At 35.7% G+C, this 23,150-nt stretch overlaps 1 protein-coding gene across 4 annotated transcripts; it reads right to left on the bottom strand.

Moving 5' to 3' along the window:
- Positions 1–603: 603 nt before the first annotated feature.
- LOC123537619 (interferon-induced protein 44-like) lies at positions 604–20,253 on the bottom strand. 4 transcript variants are annotated; one of them, XM_053547860.1, is made up of 7 exons: positions 20,212–20,253; positions 10,816–11,345; positions 10,406–10,458; positions 9,594–9,791; positions 6,841–6,987; positions 5,529–5,700; positions 604–3,533 (listed from the first exon to the last, which is right to left on the bottom strand). In XM_053547860.1, the coding sequence occupies exons 2-7, from the start codon at positions 11,342–11,344 to the stop codon at positions 3,226–3,228; spliced, it is 1,407 nt and encodes a 468-aa protein (XP_053403835.1). In that variant the 5' UTR covers position 11,345; positions 20,212–20,253; the 3' UTR covers positions 604–3,225. The 4 variants fall into 4 exon arrangements, with proteins under 4 accessions (XP_053403835.1, XP_045177399.2, XP_045177392.2 ...); XM_045321464.2 differs by lacking the exon at positions 20,212–20,253 and adding an exon at positions 16,446–16,576; XM_045321457.2 differs by lacking the exon at positions 20,212–20,253 and adding an exon at positions 16,178–16,333.
- Positions 20,254–23,150: the final 2,897 nt, after the last annotated feature.

Here is a 23,150-nt window from a genome sequence, read left to right as displayed (position 1 = left end):
CGATTTTCTTCTCTTTTTTTCAAATCTGAGTTTTAGCTATACACATTTAATGAATGCCTGTTCCATTTTTGGACTGACTTTCGACCACTCGAGTAATGTTTTAGATCCGGTCGTCTACGAAATCGAATTCAAGCTCTAACCTCATTCATTCTAGCATAAAACTGCTGTTATTGTCACTTTTCGGAGGTGTTTTAACAGGAGAGAAAACGTGTGTTAACAGAGAGATTCTCGCGCTCACGTGCTTTATAACACCTTTTTATATATGCATTACATGCATGTTCCGTGGCAAAGCGTAAACGCATGACGGCCCCAAAACGGATAATTCAAAATGAAATGACGTCGACGTGACAAAACAACGTAGATTTTACCGCGCATTTCCTGGAAATTCAATGACATTGAGGGACAATATATTAATTCACCTGTTTTTTTACACGTTTTCTGCTAGAATAGCGTTAGCGCATGTTCTTTTCGCGTTATAACATCTTCGGATTCCAAGGGGCTCGGGTACCAACCAATCCCTCGGGATTCTGCAGATGTTATAACACAAAAGCTACTAATTTGTGGGAATCTCATCATAAATAACCAACTGAATATAAATGCTTTTGAAAATTTACTAATTTCATTTTGAAAACAGACCCAGGCCCACGGTAAAAATACGAAAATTGTCGCTAAGCAGAATACTACAACAACAAAATAAAAAAAGATTGAAGGCTGAACACATGAAAACAAATATCAAATAGACGATAGAATAGCATGTTAAATGAATGCATGTCTGACAAAGGTGTCATATGCATTACTAAACGAAATATATGCTATAACACAGCATTAATATAAAATAGTGGCAGTGTACGTACCTAAGAGAATTGCTAATGAAGACATTTTGGCATTTTTCGCAGCAGTGGTAACTAGTCTAAGAGATAGAACATACTCTTGTTGTCTGTTTTATTTAATTGACCTTTAATGTTTTATTTCGCCCGTGATTGTAACTCAAATACTTTATATATTAGTTATTTCTTTTATTTTCCGAATGGTCAGTGTGCCAATTTCTGTAAGTCCTCTAGTTTTTCGATTTCGTAACGGTTACCCAGAAAAAAGGCAAGGGTTCAGCTTCTTCAGCAACTAATACATTCATTCTGGGATCCGTAAACGCTGGATGTCGTTTTCTACCGTATGTCAAACAAAAGTTATGCTGATTTTAATAAACCTGGTGTATAAGAAATGCGAAAAATTCTCTCTTTGAGACTATTATTGGCCACAAATGAAAGATTACTACATTGTTTCGATACAGTCTTTCAGATGTTAATGTGTTGCCTACGTAACTGTTCTTACTATATCAATTAAAGGCTTGCTGTAAAAATTTATTCCAAATTATGACGATTTCTACCAAACTTTAGGGGTTAAAGTAACCCATCCACCCGAGCTACATTTTTGCCAGTTTTAATAACTAATAACAAGAGTGCCAGAATGTCACAATATACGCCCGTCACAGCAAATGTCTTTACACTAGCACCTATATTTGCAAATGGAATTTTAATTTTGTGGTTGTTTAGTGATTATTGTAATTATTGTAACTCCTTACCAGGTAGAGATACCTTAAAATACACCTAAAATTTGAAAGTAACATCTATGTTGTACCACAGAAAAGTGGTCTTGGGTTTTCCCTACGGTCAGTTATAAAAAAAAGTCACAATATAAGTTATTTATAGTAAGAACTAAGTGAAGTTAATTTTACAAAAAAGGAAAAAAATCCAAAAAGATTTCTAAGTCCACACAAAATTCCTTTCTAGGTATAGAAAGGTCAAAGTACATCAACATGCATGTTGTACTACAGAAAAGTGGTCTCGATTTTTCCCTACGACTAGTAATGAAAAAGTTATAATATAAGCTATTTATAATAAAACAATGGGAAGTAATTCTAAAGAAGGGGCCTGCGCACGACACTCTGTCTCACGATGGTGTATAATTGTGCCATGGAGAAGAAATGCTCCGGACAAAGTCATTCTTGCATCTGACCTTTGGCCTCTAAGTTTGACCTTGACATTAGATCTAGGGACCTGGTTCTTGCTCATGACACTCCGTTTCATGATGGTGAACAATTATTTCAAGTAACATCAAAATCCCTCCATGCATGAAGAAGATATGCTCCGGACAAAGTCATTCTTGAATTTGACCTTTGGCCTCTAAGTGTTACCTTGACCTTAGACCTAGGGACCTGGTTCTTGCGCTTGACACTCCGTCTCATAGTGGTGATCAATTGTGTCAAGTTTCATCAAAATCCCTCCATGCATGAAGAAGTTATTCTCCGGACACAGTCTGTGGACGACGCCTGCCCGCCCACCAGGGGCGTTCCCATAATACGTCCCGTTTTTCAAACGGGCGTATAAAAATGTAATCATCACAGTTGTGTTCAATAAATATCACTTAGCGGCTTAACCTTTACCTTTCTAATTGTAAAAAACGGACTGACCGATCATTCGATTTGTTATTCAAAGGGGTGTTCAATGAAAATTTACTGACTAAATAGCGGACAGTGTAGACCACGATCAGCCGGCAAGAAAAATCACTTGCCACCAGCAGGCTAAAGGTTAAATTGATATCATATGACATATTTATTTGTGTCATATTGTCATAAACTCGTTCTCGTTAAGAGCACTGATGGACATTTCACTATAGGTAACTTTGGTAGTCTCGTGTATCATTAGATTTCATATAATGATAATAAGTGTTAAAAGTGTTAAAAACAAAATACATTTCAATAAAATACTCTTGCTTGCTGGCATCCTGCTGTAACATTATTGGACAGTAAAAACAGATATTTTGTTAGTATGTTTACGCTACGATCACATGCCCTCTAACTGAAAAGAAAATCACAGCTGATTTGTCCATAGAGGATAGGCCCCTACTAAAGGCACTTTTCATGAATTTGATGTACATGTCTAAAATTATGGTATATATTCATTGAATGGTTATCTCACAGCAGTTTAAAATAAACAATGAAAACACGCAAAAATATTCATCTCAGAATTTCATCAGAAAGTGTATAATAAAAGACAAGACTCGCATGCAGTGTTTGGGTATGATGCAAACGAGTGCTAATAGTACGCGTATATTGTATTCCATCCCCATATGAAAACTACAAAACAGTTTGAATATAATTCTAAAGTATTGACAATAAAATCACGATTATACTAGTAGTACCAGCGAAATCGGGTATGCCAGTACCTTTCATTCTGAAGATTCTGAGTCCTTCTTTTTATCATCAATGAAGTCCAGAAGATTAAACATGAAATCTTCGGTTGCACGAAGAATCTGCCGCAAGGAAAGTAGCGCCAGAATGCTGACGTCATTTCTGAGGAATATTTCCTTCTCGAAATTCTTCACGGGTAGGACGTGACTCCTTGGGACACCAAATATATCAGAAACTTTATCAACTAATTCTTGAATAGCGACGCTCTGAAATACCGTGAACACATCCTCTTCTACGTGAGAGCAAACTTTGTCAATTTTTGTTACCAACACTACTTGTGATATGCCTGAAACAAACAAAAGAAATAGAATAGAAACAAGTCTAACTCAGGTAAAGACTGACTAAAGTCTAAAGACTGCATTACATGTAGTACTGATTACTGAATAACTGTATTCGGGCGAGGGTTCATTACATAGGAACAATAATCACAAAGCCTCTTTTGCATAACAATTTTGCTGCTCCTGGCAATGTTTCAAAATGTGCACAAGAAGATTTGAAACCCCAAATAGCTTACGAAAGGTGTACCATATTGCATAGTTCTTGCTTACCAGACTGAATTTTCCGATGATTTTACTGGTGCTGGAAAACTCCATCTTACAACCTTACATCTTAAAAGTGTTATAAAAAGTCATTCGATTGAATTTATCTTAACTCTTGTTTCTTGAATATGGCATGCAAGAAAAAGTTTCTATCACTGGCTATAGATGCGGATGAGAATACCCGGCTCTCGGGTAACTGTTTACGCGGTAACTCGGCAGAGCCTCGAGCCGGTTATTACTGTCTGCCCCTACAACTGGTGAAAGAATCTTATATTCTTGCATACAAGCCTGAGGTTTCCGATGACTTCACAGGACCTGGTGCTAAAAAACTCCATCTTACACACGTGGGTGTGAGATGACTCTCGTGCTTTAAATCGTATAAAGAGCTACATCTATATTAAAAATTTATGTTGTAATTTACATCTTTCCTCTCTACATAAAACGAGATAGAAATCAAATACCTTGATAGTTTCTCTTTGTTCCTTATAGTAAATGTCTTGATTAAAAGAATACTATTCTACGAAAATACATAACGTAACGTTGCAAGTGATCAAACAAAACCAAAACTAAAAATCGTTATATGTCTTTTGAAACGTCATGACGTCTTTCCTAATTACGGACGTTGATTTCCCGGGCTTTGTTAAAATACGCAATTGTAAGAAAAAATGTGTTATAAAAAGTCATCCGTTTGATATTTATCTACTATTTCATGAATATGGCATGCAAGTAAAATATTCTATTACTAATTGTAGGAGCAGATAGGAATATTCGGCTCTCGGGTAACTGTTCTGTAGGCGGTAACGAGGCTCTGCGAGGCCTAAACAGTTACCCGAGAACCGGATATCCCCATCTGCCCCAATAACCAGTGAAAGAATCTTAAATAATTGTAGCAGCAACAGTCGATAACGTCACAAACGACATATTGTAAATCAGGCTAACGTTGTCACGCCCCAGGAATTTACTTCAGCAGTTCACCCGCATAAACGTGGTGCCAAACAGCCTAAGCTGTTAACATCAATGCTGCCAAGCAGTTCATAGGAACTTAAGACATATCTGGATAACCTATCTTATTACAACCTACATTGTAATGCCGCCTCGAAAGCCTAGCGGCACAGTGCCCTGACGGATGTCGTGGATTCGACCCACAGCCGCGACACACCAAAAAACGTGAAAAATGTTACTCAGCATTTAAAAGGTAAACTGACAGATCTTCTCTCATATCCCCATGGCAATGAATTCCATAAGGAATGAGGTTTCGACAGCGATTAACACAACTTGCTTCACAATCGACCGACAATAAATTAACATATACTAGCCTATCTGCTTGGTAACGTGATGTGTGGTTACCTTTCATTTGTTTTCAACCAACTCATACGTTCAAAGGAGGTAATGACCCCTCTCCGCCTTGCTAAATAGACAGAACGCCGCTTAAGTATTGTGGAGAAGTTGGCAGTTACTTACAGAGGAAGGTTAGTACTGGTGAAGAATCCAGAAAACAGATTGGGTTAACTGACCGACATTACATTACTGAACTACTGTTGAATATTGATCGTGAAACCTATTCATTGGTCTTATGGAAAAAACACGGTACTCAGAAATTCATAGTTGTTGCATAAATTAAATACACATTTACTATCATGTAGAAAACTACACTACTACTTTTGTGCCAGTCAAATATATGACAACTGTGGGTGTTCGTTTGACGACAGCATGTGCAATTATATGAAAAAAATGTATCATACCTTTCTGGCGAACTTTTGTTTGTAGAGATTTTATCTTCTCTAGCATTCTTTCGGACATGACAGTTGCTGTACTTCCATCAATGATAAAGCAGACACAGTGAATCTTTTGATTTAGTGTTGGACTTGAAATAAATCCAGATATATCTGGTGATATTGGTGTGGACGGATTGAACTATGAAATACAAAAACGAAATGACAAAGATGGCAAAACGAACCTATCTCGTTCAACTGACCTTGATTGTTTGACCTTTAATATATACATGATAGTCTGTATCATAAATGGTAGTAATTAAGTTCGCTATGAAAGACAGAAATGATGAAACATGCAAAGATATGAACAAGAAAAGAAATCAGGGCGTATTAGCTGTCTGGCTGCGACCTTAAAGATAGGACCTTAAAATTTGTCTCACCACCGGTACCAATTACATGTAGCATGAAAATAATGCAGCGTAATAGCTACATTCCAAATGGACAGGATAAAAACATATACCAGTACAAAATCCAAGTCCTCATTCAGAGTGTAAAATAAATGAGTTTTTCAATTAAAAGTCAGTCATGACCATGACATAACCATACCAAACGCGAACCCAATACGTAATTGTTCAGCTTGGAAAGCAGATACTTGACATGTAAACTAAGTGAAAATATTTCAATTTAAGGTGGTTCTGCACGTTTGATAAAGCGAAAGAAAAGGCCCTCGACATCCAGGGGATGAAAATCATTTTATGAATTAATGACAACCCATGAGAAGATTTATTGAATGGCAACATTACTATCTTTCTAAACATAAAATATGATATTAAAAAGTTTTACATGATAAATGATTTCAAATTATGCCTTACATTTTGTACCGTTGGAAAATATCTCAAAAAATATCTCATACGGACCTATAAATTTTATTTCAGCACATCATATTCATTTACAACAATGAGAAGTTTCATTCAAATCTACATCGTAGAAAAGAATTCTATCCGCGACAATGTTATCAAAACTTATTTTGCCATATAATATTATTCCAATAATAAAACTTGTGTGGTTCTTTTTTCCAACCTTGTAAAAATCAAGCGCACGGCCACATCTTTTTTACTTGCCGAAATTTCTAAGTGTATTCTGAAGTTTTGGACATTCAGGGTTGAATGATATTCTATATTTGAGACCGAACGTAAAGAATTATCTTAAGTTTCAATAAATGTTCATGATAAATAAGTGTATGTGTCATAATACTGTAGTGCTTCGTTACTTGGGGTCGATTCCTAAAATTTTCTACTTGAAAGTGGCTTTGCTGAAATATGAGATTGTTTATTTGACTGACCTGGTAACCATTTGGAACATTGCCCTCAAGTAGATAGTTAAGTTCTGTGCCATCAATACCTTGATTTTCTTCAATCCCTCGCGTATCACATAACTTAAATTTCATAGGCTTGGCCAGAGCGGAGCCTCGTACGCGATACATTTGATACTGAAAAATATGAATGAACATTCAATATAAATGCTAATGTATCTACAACAGGATATGTTTTGTAAATTGTGGTATAATATACACGATATCAGCTATGCGTGATTTTAAAGGTCTCTTAGAAATTTTGAAAATCATGAAAATGTCAATTTATGCTCGGTGTGTAAAATTCCGGCCCATGAAAAACTTCAATATTATTGCACACTGGCCTTTCAATCCTGAGGTCGGGGGTTCGATCCCCGGCAGCTACTCGGGAATTTTCAGAAACGCTTTTCAGTGTTTTCCACCCAACTAGAGGTGTACTGGTAAGGAACCCAGGCAATCCTTGCGTGTATCAGTGCTATACACTGGGCACGTTAAAGAACCAGGCTGTCTATTCGAAACGAGCTAGGCTAAGTTAGCCGGACAAGCCTGTATCTGATTTCTGATCTCTCTGTCGTGGGGGCTTTGTCTCACTCTGTCCCTCTGGTCAGATCGCTCTGTGTCTGTACTAGTAGAGGATGAATTATGCGCCCTGTGTGGCTGCATTTGAACTATGTAAAGCGCCTTTGAACGTGAAATTGATCATGAAAAGGGCGCTATATAAATCTGGTATAATATAATATAATATAATATAATATAATATATTAAACAGAAATATTGCTTTTGTGCTAACTGATATATCTTCTAAATTGCTGAATTTAACGATGGTTAGTGTTTATTAATCATGTGCATTTACACAACTTAATCAGTCTCGCGGCTACGCCGCTCGTAGCTGATACGCATTAATAAACACTAACCTATACAAAAAATACCCGATCAAAATTATTAATGACATATAACTCCTTTCTTACGCAAGTCTGGTGGCAGCTGTTAAATGTTTAGCGGACATATCTCACTAAATGCAGCGAACATGAAAAATAGTTTTAGTTTAGCAAAAAACCTAAAGTAGTAAATTAGGGAACTAATCTTCACATAAAAGGAAGGTTTTCAAGAAGCAAGTTGAATTTGGAAAAGGTCACCCGGATACGTAAAATAATGTGGACCTGTGTAGTTTAGAGATTCCATGTTAGGGAGAGATCAAATTGCTCATCGAAGACTAATTAAGAGTACCACATTGGACAGCTTAAATAAAGTGAAAAGAAACGGCGTCACTAAGCTCAGTTAACGTGTCAAAATAGCTGAAATGTAACAGTGGAGGTAAGTTTCCGTTTCAATTAAGTTTACTTATGCGGTCGTTTAGAAGAAATGCATAGGCGCGGCGTTTCCCGGCAAAGGTACGGTAAATATACTTTATTTGGAGAATCGACCACAGTTTATTCTATCATTAGTCGAAATAAGATTTTTTTTTCTGACAAAACGATATATATATATATATATATATATATATATATATATGCATCATCATAGGTCAATAAGATTTAGATCGGATATATTATTCTAAAAATGTATTTTTATTTTGAGTTTAACGCCGTTTTTCAGCTGTATTTCTGTGATGCAACGGAGGCCAGTTAACCTAACCGGTGATCCTTGATTTTATGTCAGTACAAACATAATCGCCGTAAGTAACTGTCAACACTTTCGTGCCTTCCCCCTCCCCCGGTCCCCATACCATCAGATACAATGTCTTTTATCAAATTGTCACGGAGAACATACACCTCGCACGGGGATTGAACGCACGATCCTATGAACGGTAGATCTGCACTCTCCCTTATGAGCTAAGCTGGCGAGCTAGCTGTAAGTAAAAACTAGCCAATAATGACAACTAATGAAAAACGCATATAAATAGAATGCAGGTTAATCGCTATCATTATTCAAGTGCTCTTTTCCCTCGATCTGAGTGTGTTTCCGATCGTAATATAATTGCTCACCTTTTCGATTCTGTTAAATGTATATTGACATAGCCAACTGAGACCGATTCTCCGAAAACATGTGCGCAACATAGGTTGTCTAATTATCATTATAGTACGTATTATCTGGGTACGTTGCGCCTACGATAGTACTGGTTCGAATGCAAGTGAGCGATCTTAGATGCTGTATTCGGCTCGAGTGGATTTTGCTAGATCGGATCGTAAGCGACCCGTTAATTGTTGTTACATTTCTGTTTATTGTGCTTACATCTCCATTTCTTGTCATTTTATGGCGTCTTGTATCTAGTGTGAGTGCGATCAGAGGTATGTGAAGACAACGTCGTTCTGGTGGCTGGCAGTTTACGGCATGATTTTATCATTTGGAAAACACTGCATGACATTGTGTAATCATAATTGTTACAGACATAGAGTACCGTTGACCAGCTATTCATTTTAATATATAACAAGTTAAGGACTTTAGTCAGGAATGCTTTAAACCAATACTACATAGGTATTGTAAGCTTTTATTTTAACTTCCATTTTACTTTTTTTCAAAGCATAAAGCATAAATATTATTTTGCTTTTGATGTAATGCTATCGAACTGGCTTGACTAAGTAAGGTCTTTTGAAGTTTGCAATGGGGCATGGTGGTCAGGGCAATGTAGAATTTTAGAATTTAGAATTTTTAGCAGAGAATACGATTATTATGCTAAAGAAAACTAAAATGTATTAGATTTACTTTCATGTAATTTCATGTAATATACTTCAAAACTACCAAACCTTTGACGTTATGCTCTGCTCAGCGCTTCCACACACAGCCTGTCCTGTGACATGACCACGGAAAATTGAAGCGATTGTGTTGAAGAAACTTGACTTTCCTGCTCCCACTGGACCAAGGAAGAGAATGTTTGCCGATTTCAAACCAACCCTATGAGGCGGAGACCAAGAATCCATTTCATTCTTCAGTTCCTCCATGTCCTGGAAGAGAGCTTGTGCGGTGTAAAAAGATATATTTCTACCTATAAGCTTGCTGATAAGCAAATGCGTGAGTTTTATATCTGTATTTTGTTTTATCTTAAATGAGACCACTATCTCTGCAGAAGTATATGTTTACGTCTTAGAGTGAAAAATGGCCGTAAGAACCGATACCACCGACTTTGAAAAGAAAGCCAGATGACGAGCTAAGTCTGACTCAACAAAGTTATGTAAAGAAACCAGCACGGATTCATGTTGACTAGCTGGCTATTGAACATTGTTTTTTTCACTTAAGATAGGCATAGCAGTATGTAAGTTTCATTGTGGTTGTCTTATTCTTAACATTTTGGTAGAACCAAAATGCAACAAAATTTTAAATTTGGACAAATAAAACTCAATTCAAGTACGAGTGGTAGTATACTAGTAGTACACAGCAATATATTGTTGATGTAATTCGGCAATAAACAAGTGTGACATGAAAAAAAGTTGTTGGAAGATACATGTGTTCTTAAAAATGAGGTAAGGATTTGTAATTTATAAAGGGACTTGCTATGTGCGGCCACAATCAATTTTAAAACTAATATCTAGAATGACCTAATTGATACTAAGAGCAATACCTGCTTGTCCCAACCTCCTTCCATTTCCCTCCAAACGGGCACTAGCGTCGAATCTATAAACAGAACTCAAGTACATTGATTCTGAAATTTTCATTATGTATTTTACAAATTTTCAACTGCCTTTCACAGCGTCTCGTTTTAGTTTTCTGTAACAAGATTCTACTCAAAGATTATTATATACACCGATGAATTACTGTCAACTTTGATATTACCGTGGTAAAACTACTATGTGTTGAAGTGCAACTGATATACGTAATATATATCTAAGTGTAATGTTTTCATCCAATATTCCAAATTGTGTTACATGTTTCTATCCTTTAATATTTGCATTAGGTAAAAAAAAGCCTGACTATCCAGTAACGTAAGTATGTACCAGAACATATAGCTAAATATATATATAACTGCCATACCTGTTACACTATAGACTTCTAATTCTGTTACTGTTTTTATATTGTTTGTAAATTGATCTGTTGAAATTCCACCCATGTCGTAGCAATTTCCGAAACTGTAATTAGCATTTGTTGTGAATTTGTCATCCTGAACGCTTAATGTACCAGTGAATGTCACCAAATCAGGACCACTACCAAACACTGGCCCATGCGTTGTTTTACAGTAAATGGCGCTGTCGATCACTTTAACTGGACACTTTACAGGTGCCACCTTTCCATTCTGTTGCAAACCGAAAAGAAAGGCATGCTCATCCCTACAGTACTGTCCGCTACCTGATGTCCAACTTTTCTCGGTATAACCTCCGTAAACCGTTTCCAAAGTATTATATACGATTGTTACTGTTGGACCTTTGTTATCACACATTTGATGGAAGATTGTTGCATCCGCACCGTCCCTGGTAAAACTGTATAACAAGTTGAAATCCTTTGGTCCAGCATGTATAAATCGTTCGAGCTGCTTTTTCTCAACAATTGAAAGTCTACCTGCCATCCTGAATAAACATACGCTAATATACAGAACAAACAATCATTAAATTCAAATTAATATTGCCTACATGTCATCGAACTTTTCACACATCAAATATCTAAAACATAGATTCGGATTTTGGAGAAGACCATATAAGGAAGACGAGCCCCGCCCTCTAGCAGTAATGTTGTTGGTAAAACGGAGCAGCTTTAGCAGCTTTGATAAATGGTCACCTAGAGATCATTAATTTTCTACAACCTATGTATGCAATTCCGCCTGATAGTTTCTGAGGAGAAGATTTTTAAAGATTTTCCTTTTGATTGCCATGACAACGCTCACCTGAGTCCCATTGCTTAAATTTCATAATAATAATTGTATTTGTTTATTTTGAAAGAGACCAGTAGTTTTGTAAGATTATTAAAGTTTTCTATACAGATATACAGGGAAAACCAGCGCTGTCCGCTGGGGGCATATTGTGTAATCGAAAGCATTTATTAAAGAGGCTTTTAAGGAACATCTGTGACAAATTACTGCCTTTGACAGTCACATGGTCTGTATTTCATAGTGGTATCTTATTTCCTCTTTAAATACTGCTAATTTACAAGTATGGACATGCATTTTGTGTGATGCTCAGAAATTTCTATTCTATAGAAAGCTATGTTGTTTTAGGATATAGAGGTCACCAAAATAGCCACCTTTGTTACCCTTTTATGGGCCATTAACTCTAGAAGTATGGCGGAATATGGCTGGTTCAAGACAGGAACCGATGCAAGTTTGGTTAAAATCCAATCATAAATGAAACCGATATTATGCAAACAAGACCTATGCCAACAAGACCAAAATGGCCAATTTTTGCTCTTTCAGGGATCGTAACTCTTACAATCCATAGTGGGATATGGCTAGGTAAAAATTAAAAGAATCAAAATCTTATGGTGGCATAACTTGTGAGCAAATTGGTTAAAATCCGATCATAAATGAAACTGAAGTTATGCAGACGAAACCAAGATAGCCAACTTCTGACCCTTTCAGGGTCCATAACGCTAGAACCTATGATGGAATATGGCTTGTTCAATAAAAAATCGAGATCGTATAGTGATACAAGTTGTGTGTAAGTTTGGTTAAAATCCAATAATAAATGAAACTGAAATTATGATAGCTAATTTCTTATCGTTTCATGGGCCATAACTGTAGAACCATGATGGAATAGGGCTGGTTCAATAAAGACTCGAGATCGTGTAGTGATACAAGATGTGTGAAGGTTTGGTTAAAACCAAAATCATAAATGGTTTTGCAGACAAGAACTTGTTGACAGACGGAAGAGGGACGATGGACGACGGACATCTTGAGAGAAAAGTGGTCACAAAAGCTCACATTGAGCCTTTGGTTCAGATTATCTAAAACACTTTGGCCCTATCGTTTGTGTCCACAAATTCAATTACGCCGATGAGATGTGAAAACAAATCAAACATATGCCTGTATATAAAAAGCATCACCTTGAAATTTTCAACACATACAAATATCAATACTCTATACCCTTTGTGTCCATTTTTAATCAGCACAACAGACCGTAAAATTAATACATTTGTAGTAAACAAAGGGAAGTTAATCCTAAAAAAATCTATATAATATAAGTCAACACATAACTCTTTACCAGGTAGAGATAAGTCAAAATACACATAAAAATTGGATGTAACATGCATGTTGTATCACAGAAAAATGGTCTCCATTTTCACTACAGCCAGTAATAAAAAAAGTTACAATATAAGCTATTTATAGTAACAACAAATGGAAGTAAGTCTAAAAACGATGGTGAACATGTGTGCCTGAAGAAGAAAAGCTCAGGACAAAGTCATTTTTGAATTTGACCTTTGACCTCTTAGTGTGACCTTAACCTTAGACCTAGGGACCTGGTTCTTGCGCAAGACAATCCCTCTCATCGTAGCGAACATTTGTGCCAAGTAATATTAATAATGATAATATTGTTGAGTTACAGACTGGACAGGAAAATCCCTTTTGGCCTTTGACTTCCAAATGTGTCCTTGACCTTTCAGCTAAGGGTCCGGGTTTTGCGCATGCACGTTGTCTCATCAAGGGGAATATTTTTGTCAACTGATATTAAAATCCTGTTTTGCCTGACAAAGTTACAGACCGGAAAAGAAAAATAATCCTATTGACCTTTGATCTCAGTGTGACCTTGCCCTTTAAGCTAGGGTCCTGGGTGTTGCGCATAACACGTAATCTTATCATGGGGAACATGTATGTCAATTAATATTGTAATCCTTTGATGGATAACAGAGTTATTGGCCGACAGGAAAAAAAAACTGTTGACCTTTGACCTCCAATTGTGACCTTGACCTTTGAGCTAGAGCTCCGAATTTTGCACAATACACATTGTCTGATCATGGGCAATATATGTGCCAAGTAAATGCCTTGATGAATGACAGAGTTACGGACCGGACACGAAACAGACCTTGTTCATGCCATGTAAAGATTTGACTGCCAAGTATAACCTTGACCTTTCAGCTAGAGGTCTGAAAGTTGTGTATGACACTTCGCATTATTATCAGGTATATTTGTGCCAAGTAATATTAAAATCCTCTGATGGATGAGTTATGGACCGGAGAGGAAAATAAACGTTGACCTTTGACCTCCAAGTGTTACCTTGACCGTTGAGTAAGGGGTCCAGGTCTTGCGCATGACACGTTGTCTCATCATGGGGAACATTTGTGCCAAGTAATATTAAAATCCCTTCATGAATGAGTTATGGATCGGACACGAAATTGCAGACGGACGGAAGGACGGACAGAATGACGGAAGGAAAAGTGCATTCCTATAGTCCCCGAAACTGGTTTTCAATCAGTAGGGGACTTATAACAACACTGAACCCATATGGATGGAGGCATAGTACTAACAGACTTTTGTTATAAGATCTAAATGATTGCAGGTTATGCTTGACTGATTTTGTTAATATGAGGTAATCCTCAAACCCCTACAACAAAGTTAAGCGGCATTCTATTATACAGATTTTTTAATGGACTTCATGACGCCAAAGGACCAGAAAATATAGCACTGACTCAAATTATGCAAAACATGTTATGGACGGCAAATATAAACTCGGTTCAAAAATGTATTAGCAAAGAGCCAAACTTTCAATACCTTCATTGACAGACTTTCAGTTCCTGTTTTGACAGATTTGCACAACGTCTGACACAATGTTTTCCTCATTTTTGTTATCATATGCTTATTTTTTTTATGATATTTCTTTTCTAACTGATGTAGTCACAGTAAAATAACTGACAATTTTAACCTTCTTTGACAGTTAATTTATTGTCACACTGTGACTTATATACCTAATCCTAAAGTAACTGCCGTATTCCCTGACATGCATATGTAGGCCTATAGTTTAGGTAATTGCATCTTTGTTAAAGAAGATGTCTTGCTCAAGAGGTTTCTCAGAAGAATATTGATATATCGCACAGAGATGTGTCATATGTAATTGAGCGTAATCATGTTTTGAATATATGGTGTCAGCACCTGGCGTATCTTTACCACCTGTGGTAGACAGGATGAATCTGTTTATTAGTTTCGAGTTAATTGTTGCCCGAACAGAACCATTTAACATCACTTAAACTAAATTGATGAATGGAGCCAATATCCATATAGTCTAGCAGCTTTTATACAAGATTTTTAGAATATAATCAACTTTATGGCTGAATAAGGACGAGTCCAAACCTGTACAAATATTGCCCTGGTGGATTTTAGATTTTGTCTGGTAATACCAATAAATTTTAGGTTTTGGATAGGATATCAATCATTTAAACAGGTGTAAACTGAATCCTGTCTTATCCGTTTGAGTAAACGGGGAAGTCCCATTTGATAATTTGATAAAAAAAAACAATCCGCGGTTGCAAAAGGTTATCAAGCTAACAAACACTTATCAATACACTTCACAAAATTTCGACCAAATTTAACTCGCAAATATTTATTTCAAGTTTAACTTTTCAAGTTTATTAGCATAAATACACAAGGCAAGTTTATTGAAACCCACTCTTTTCTATGAAAAAGGTTTGAAATTTTGGTTGATGTATAGCAAAAACTCCCTGTAAAATTTAATGTTTTCTATCAGATTTCTTTAATCAGAGCTTGACGAATTTGATCAGCTAGTTTTTAAATGGTTATTTAAATAACTATAACAGTTGAAATTTACAACGGGACACATTAACATACAAAGCAGATACTGCCCATTTTAACTAACACGAGTTAAAACTTAAATCTGTTTTATTTGGGAATGTCTACTTTTTCAACTTCGCTGAGATGCATCCGCCACATTGCTCAAAGACATTAAATTTTATGATAAATTTTGTTTCTTCTTAATAGCTTTGGGGTTTCTGTTTGATGGTGGTTCTCTTCCAAAACCTGTGATACTGTTTTTATCATGTGTATGCAATCGCCCTTTTGTTTGCATTTGTTTGCTATGCCGCCAGTATACTACAATCAATGAAATTCTTTTGATATCTTGAAAATATTCTTAAAAGTGAGGTAGCCGGTTAGAAATTTGCTCAGTGTATTTCCGCATTGTACGAACATGAATTTTGTAGTACGGCTAAACACCAGCTTATTTTTTCGTCATGACCTTGGTGAAATTTTCTCACGCGCGTGTTCTGATATCAGGAAAGTCTTAGAAGAATGTATTGCAATACAATTACAATAACTTTTACACTTGACAAATTCAAACCAGCATCAAAATATTTGAAGAGGCGAACTTAACCTCCAAAACGCGAGATATCAACTTTACTTTCTTAAAAAGTATACATCACCAATAAACATCTCATAGTTTGGTGAACACATAATTTTTACCTCGATTTTAGCAGGCTACACACCTCTGAATATCTGGCTACATATTGTAGTGCCATCAGGCAGTAAGGCAAATAAAAATATCATGAAAGAAGACACAAATATGAACTGAAAGTGTGCTATCCTTGGACAAACATCTTTAAAACCTGTCTTAATCAATATGTGTAACTAAAGTGAAAGTAGGTTTCGAAAAATGCCGAAGGAAGAATATACGAATATATTTTACTAAAACTACTAGTCTAAACTATAAACAACAAACTTATCTTTTTACCTAAGATTTTTAGTCAAGCACTGTTCTCCTTCTCCAAAATCAAAGAATTTCTAAATTTCGTATTAGTTTATTTCCTGTTATCTCACTCGAACGGTGTCGAGGTACATTTCACAGCCGCTCATGTGGCCGTACTGCTGTAAAATAATTTGAATGTTTGATGTATAAACAACATAATACATACTCACAGCTACTGTTTGACTCCTTAAGCATTGTAACTTTGCTTAAATGATAATTGAACTGTTGTTTATAATAAGATATTTTTGATGCGGGTGAATTACAGTTATAGCTTGATGCCAACCGTTTGTATGAGCAAGTACTCTTTTATCCATGCATCGTAAAATACTAACTACTAATTTAGAAAAAATGAGAAACGACCTCTATTTAAATAGCACCATTCTGAACGTATCTAAGCAGATAGAACAAAAAAAACAAATATCCAGGTTATGCCTCAATTACAGATAAATGCTGAGCATTGAGGTGTTTGATTTATTGACTCACAGACACTAGCTAAACATCCATACAATAGGATTCGTATATAGCTTATTCAAAGACATCGTCTGACGGGAACTTCAACAAAAAGACTATTGATATAAAGAAGCAAGACTGAGCTCTTACGGAACATGAGTTTGAAGTGCTTGTGATAAAAGCTGAAGCCGGAGCTTTCGGGGATGATAAAGGTAAAAAACACCACAGCTGCAGTAAAACACAACACCCAGACTCACGAAGTTTGAGGAAAGTAAAGATGATAGGGATGCGTACTTCGAGCGATTTGAGCGGTTTGCAAAAAGGCAAGGATGGACAGTGGCTGTTAGCCTCAGCTCATTACTGACCTAAAAAGACCCAGAGGTATAAACGAACGTGCCGCCAGACAAAACCAATGACTATCCTGCATTTTGCTATTATCAATAAACAAAAAGATGGAATGGTCAATGTAACAATAGTTTCAACTTGGATATTGCATTCGACTAGATTTTGCGCCCACCATAAGATCATGCCTGGAAAATCCAAAAGAGCTGAATGCATCATACTGGTATGAAAAGCATAATTCATACAAGCTATGTCGGATAACATGTAAATCAACTGCGTTGTTGTTGTTGTTGTTTTTTTTTTTTGTTTTTTTTTTAAATATTCGCCCATCTCATATACAGGAATTCTATAACTGAATTTCATTTTAGAAAAAATAACGATGGCAAAACTCAACTTTTAACCACAAATGAAGGTCACTAAAGATTTCCATATGTACCAGCTTGTCAATGACAGATAAATAACTTTGATGTTTCAGTATAACATGTATTCTGTGATAACTTGAAGATTATCCCCGTTATCTAGATTGGGAAAAGTCCATGATAATGACACATTCAAATGTAAATAAGTTTGGTATATAAAGTATGATCATTACATGTGTATGTTTGAGTAAATTCAAACCAAAACAATGATCATATTATTGAACTCGCTTTTTTCAATTCACCAATGACTTTTGTGCAGTGATAATATAGATGCCACTGCTGACTCAACCTTTCGATAAAACAGACTAGTTATAAAAGGTTTCACTATATTGATCAATCAAGAAGTGAATATTTGCACACACGTTACAAAACTCATCAAAATAGTAATACTAAGCCACGGTACGTTTTAAGAGAACTATATATAAATTGAAAGAAGACATCGGGGGACATAGAGCATTTGCTGTATCAAGAGGACCATTACTAAAGTAAGGATATACAGGGTGTTTCATAATATTTGTTACCATTACAAGTTAATATGAAACGTACATGTAACACATAATGCAGTCATGTTATATTGTATTCTAAAGGAGACGGAATGAAGTTTTACGTAATGTAAAAAGGTTGACGTCATAAACGACAATATCTAAACAAGTCATACTTTCAAGATGGCGTTGTCCAAAGAAAAGTGAACATAGATAGTAAATCTGTATAATGAGAGTTATTCACCGGTCACAGTCATTCGATCAATGCAAAAAACGATATCCTGAGGATGAGAAATTTAACAAGATTCAAGTGAACAGAATAATTAAAAGGTTTGAACAGTCAGTCAGTTATTGACAGACGACATGGTAAAACGGGCCGACCGGAAGTAATCATGTCTTCAGAGAAGACGTCATCTTGAGCACACTGAACCTTTTCTGTGAAGGGATATTGACGTGAACATTTTAGGTAAACCTGCTGATGTTATGTATTAAATAAAACTTTATTTTATCTCCTATTGCCTAGTGAATTTCAATTAAAAGTACATTCAATATTTTTAAAAATTTAAAATAGCGAAATGGTAACAGATGGGGTAGGGGGTCGGTAATTTCAAATATCAATTTAAGTAGAATAGCTTTGGTAACAAATATGTATAAAACATTAACAACGGAATGTGTGTGTGTAGATCTAAATGCGTTTTTTCCATTGAACAAAGAGGGTGGGATAGTTATGTCCTTGACAACAAAGATGAAAGAAATTTGATGTTAGTGACATTTATACTTAGTACTGAATTATCAGTATAGGGACTTTTAAGACTTTAGACCCCTTTAAACTTTAATGGGCTGTTATATGTTTTATAAAGTGCACCCATTTTTCAATTTTACTTAATTTCAGAAATGCTTAAACAGTGGATGAAGAAAACGCCGTATGAAATAAAAACGAGTGCTGTGACCTGTGCCTTTTCTGCTCTTATTTATCTTAGAAACTAATGTTCTTCAAGCTTGCAGAGTATGAAAAAAATCTTACCTGTAGGAAAAATTGATCATACTCCCTTAAATAATGTGATACGATTAATATAACTAAATCAATATAGTACAGAGGTTAGTTAAATATCTTTGCTGGAATGATTAAGAAAAACACATTTAACTGAAATAGTTAAATAGGGTCTTTATTTAGTGGGCAATACTTGGCTACTCGGTGCCATTACGTGATTATTGCCCGAAGAAGTACACAATGACCTTTAGGCCGCAGGCTGTAATCACTATAAGAGTAGCTACCTCGAAATAGCAGTGGGGAGGGAGACCGAGTGTTAATATCTGTGATACCTATGTTGTTGTTGTTGTTGTTGTTGTTTTTAATTTATTAGTAAGCTTTCAAATTAGACTATATTATTACATGGATCAAGTTGTTAGAAATAAAGTATACCATTATGAGAGAGACATGTTAGTGTATTCATAACATACGCAGTAACATGTTGACAATATTATTTCAGGAAATAATATATCCAAAACAGTGATTTGTCGTTGAATGAGTTAGATGTGAATTAAAATAAACGTTTATTGTAGTTTGATTGGGAAAAGATGTCCAAAGTCGAAGACTGCGATTCAAACAAAATACACATCGAAGAACATATATTTATTTTATCCATCACTTCTTTAGGCCGAATTATGAAATAATTATAAGCGGTATTGAACAAATACAACAATTTCAAGACGAAATCGATTTAGAAGGCGGTTTGCAATTTTTAGTTATCATAGTTATAGGACGATATGTTTAACCTTGCACAGAAGGAGTACATGAATGTAACGAATCGTGCATATGGCATGTTTGTATGTATGTAACTTACATAACATGCGGCTTGCTAAGATATATCTCATCGTTAAACAGAACTGGACACATGAACCGTTTGTCGTCGCGTCTAATACTGCAAAATATTGGGTCTCGGCCTTGCATATTACAAGAAAATATTTCTGCACAAGTCATATTTATATTACTCATTATATAAGTCGCCAGTCCATCGATATTAAGTAGTCAAGGAAAATAATCAAACATTCACTCACTTTCTGTCCTGACTTCAGTTAATCTTGTTAATTTCCTTTCCTTCTCGCAGTTGTGATTACATCGAATTTGAGTTGTCGTGTTATATCAGTGTTTATATTCTATGGTGTACTATTTTTGTCAAAAGTTTACTTTGCGTGCGTGCACATTCCAAACATACGTGCACGTATAAAAGTACGCGTTCGCGTGTAAATATATGTGTGCACATTAGCGTTGCGTAATTATGTAGGTTCACACAAATATGTACGTGCATGCGAAACTAAATGTGCACTTGTAAAATTGAATGCGGACGTCAATATATTTGACCGGTGAACATATAAATTTATAGTCGCACGCGAATATGTAAGTGGACGTCCATATATGCGAGCACCTACATGTTTACTTGTGGACGTATGAAAAGTATACGTGCATGTATGCACACACATTTTATTGTGTAATTACATTTACGCGTACACAGATGAAACAAAGACACCGGGAAATATAATTATCCAGGTCTAATTTTACAAGTGCACGTGTAATTACAATTTCACTTATATATCTATACGCGTACACATGCATATATGCGTGCAGCTACGTAGCCATAATGCACGTATAGAAATGTCTGCATCGGTTTGATAAATTGGGACAATAACCCGAATGCTCAATCTAATGGTAAGATGGTTGGGGTTAGGGTTAGGCACAGACAGTTAAAGTAGCACTGTCAGATTTTTTTTATATTTGAAATGACGAGGGTTCAATTCATGTCTCTGGCCAGTAATAAAACACGGTCCTATTACCTACAGGCAGTAAAACATATTTCAAGTCAATATAAGAAAGTTCTGTAACGAGATTTATGAAATAAGATTATATAATGACTTAGATCTACTTTCTTGAATTCACTTTTTTATGACATTCATAATATCGCGAGTATGATTGTTTAACCGTACGCCAAGCAAAAATATACTTCAAATAACGTTTAGGATAGAATAGAAGATCTGTTAACCTTTATCCTGCTGACGGCAAGTGATTCTGCCTTCGCGACCAAGATCATCCTATACATCCGCGCAGACTGGTCATGGTCTGCACTGTTCACTATTCAGTGTACAACCCTTCGAATAATACATAATAGTGTGAGCCAGTCAGAGGCTAAAGGTTAAGTACATTGACCCAATATAATCGGCGTTTTGAATGAATTAATCTATTTAAAATAACAAAAGTACAGGGGTGGGATAAGTGCGGGTAACGTGTTCTGCAGTTTACTGCTAATTAGTGAGAACAGTATTGTTTTTTCCGTTCTAATTGGCGATGTTTATTTCACTGTTTTGACATACTAGAGGATACACTTGCAATGGTAACTTTGTTTATATTTTATGATTTTTCTTTAAATTATCTTCACTCGAATCCTGCTCTAACATATTTTTAATTCCTAAATTTGAAATCAGGATAATAAATAACAAGGTAGCATATCATACAGTAAGTCTTTATGAAGTCGAACACAATTCGCCTATTATCTTTGTAATAACGAAAAACAACCTTGATATAAATGCAATAAAAACCCAAAAAAAAAAACAAACTAAAGTTATCTGGAATTGGTAGCGGAAATCCTCGATTGACCAATTTTATAATCGTATGATTTCGGCAGTTATCGTGGCATTACGGCAAATATCAATTTCTTTTAAATAATTCCTCTTGGCTAACAAGGAATAAAAGTGGATTACTGGGAAAACAATCTACTTTGAGAGAACCGTTTCTGTTGGCCATATTTCAATAAGCTAATCGCCTTTCAAGTTTCAATGTGATCAGTAGCCGTCTTCATGCTTGTAATGGAGGGAGCAGCTTGAAGCCACGCACATCTTGTTTTTGGAAATGTTCGGCGTTTTAACTTTTTTTTATAGTGAAATTCTTTCGTATACTCTCTCCACGAAACAAACAAGCTCCGACATTAAAACCATAGCACTAGACACGAAAACATAATATGCAGGGGTAATGTGTTGATATCTGCAAATGATTGACGCCCGAAATAATAACTTGAATGTAAGGCGGTGAGCTATAAAAACATGAAGCATTAAAATTTAACAGTTTTCAGGCCTGTCAATTATATCTGAAAAGATAAAGTTTTCACTTTAAGTTACACAAAAAATATTTGCTGTAAATTTCAATGAAAGAAGCTATTTAATATCATTTTAATTGTTTCGCCAATATTAAAGAAAATATAAAATAAACTTGAGTGCCTGTGCATTAGTTTCATATTTCAATAAACTGGTTTAATCAAACATATATAGTTAAAATGATATTAAATAGCTTCTTTCATTTGACGGGAAAACATAACGTTTCGCTACAGATAATAAAAAAAACCAGAACTATTACGTTGTTTTCGTCTATGTGACATCATGATGTACTTTCTGTTTACAGACGTAAGGCTCTCGCGCTTTGTTAATACGTGCTATAAGAAAATCGTTGCCTAAATGTTTGAATTTATTTTTTACTGTTATTTGGGGAATATGGAATGCATGAAAAAGATTCAACCACTAGTGGTATGTACAGATGGAAATATCCGGCTCTCGGGTAACTGTTTAAGCGGTAACTCAGAGAGCCTCGTTACCGCCATGAACAGTTACCCTCGAGCCGGATATTGCCATCTGCACCTACAACCAGTTAAAGAATTTTATATTGTAGCGGGAGGTTTGAGAAGAAGCCTATATACATTTACAATTGCAATACTTTATCCTGAACCTATCAGACCAAACACTGAATAAAGATTATTTATGTGGCTGCAAACTGAAGGCTACCGTTTGAAAAATCTAAAGTAAGAACGCATTTCCCATTAAATGTGCCCTCAGGTTTGTCAAAATAGTAAACTTAACAAATATCGCAATTTTGAACTGCAAACAACATTTTTCTAGTGTTGGCAAACAGGTACACTCCACTGATAACCGCTGACATTATCAGCAGTAATGATAAC

This window comes from Mercenaria mercenaria, chromosome 1 (genome assembly GCF_021730395.1).
Source record: "Mercenaria mercenaria strain notata chromosome 1, MADL_Memer_1, whole genome shotgun sequence".
Classification (NCBI taxonomy): domain Eukaryota; kingdom Metazoa; phylum Mollusca; class Bivalvia; order Venerida; family Veneridae; genus Mercenaria; species Mercenaria mercenaria.
This window is presented reverse-complemented; position numbering and strand designations above follow the sequence as displayed.

Coding starts and splice junctions, on each gene's coding strand:
- LOC123537619 (XM_045321457.2), bottom strand. CDS start 16,233: ATGGCACTACAATATGTAGCCAGATATTCAGAGGTGTGTAGCCTGCTA. Junction 9,792..10,405: donor AAGGAGGTTGGGACAAGCAG/GTATTGCTCTTA, acceptor GCTCTCTTCCAG/GACATGGAGGAACTGAAGAA. Junction 5,701..6,840: donor ATGTTCCAAATGGTTACCAG/GTCAGTCAAATA, acceptor TGTATTTCATAG/TTCAATCCGTCCACACCAAT.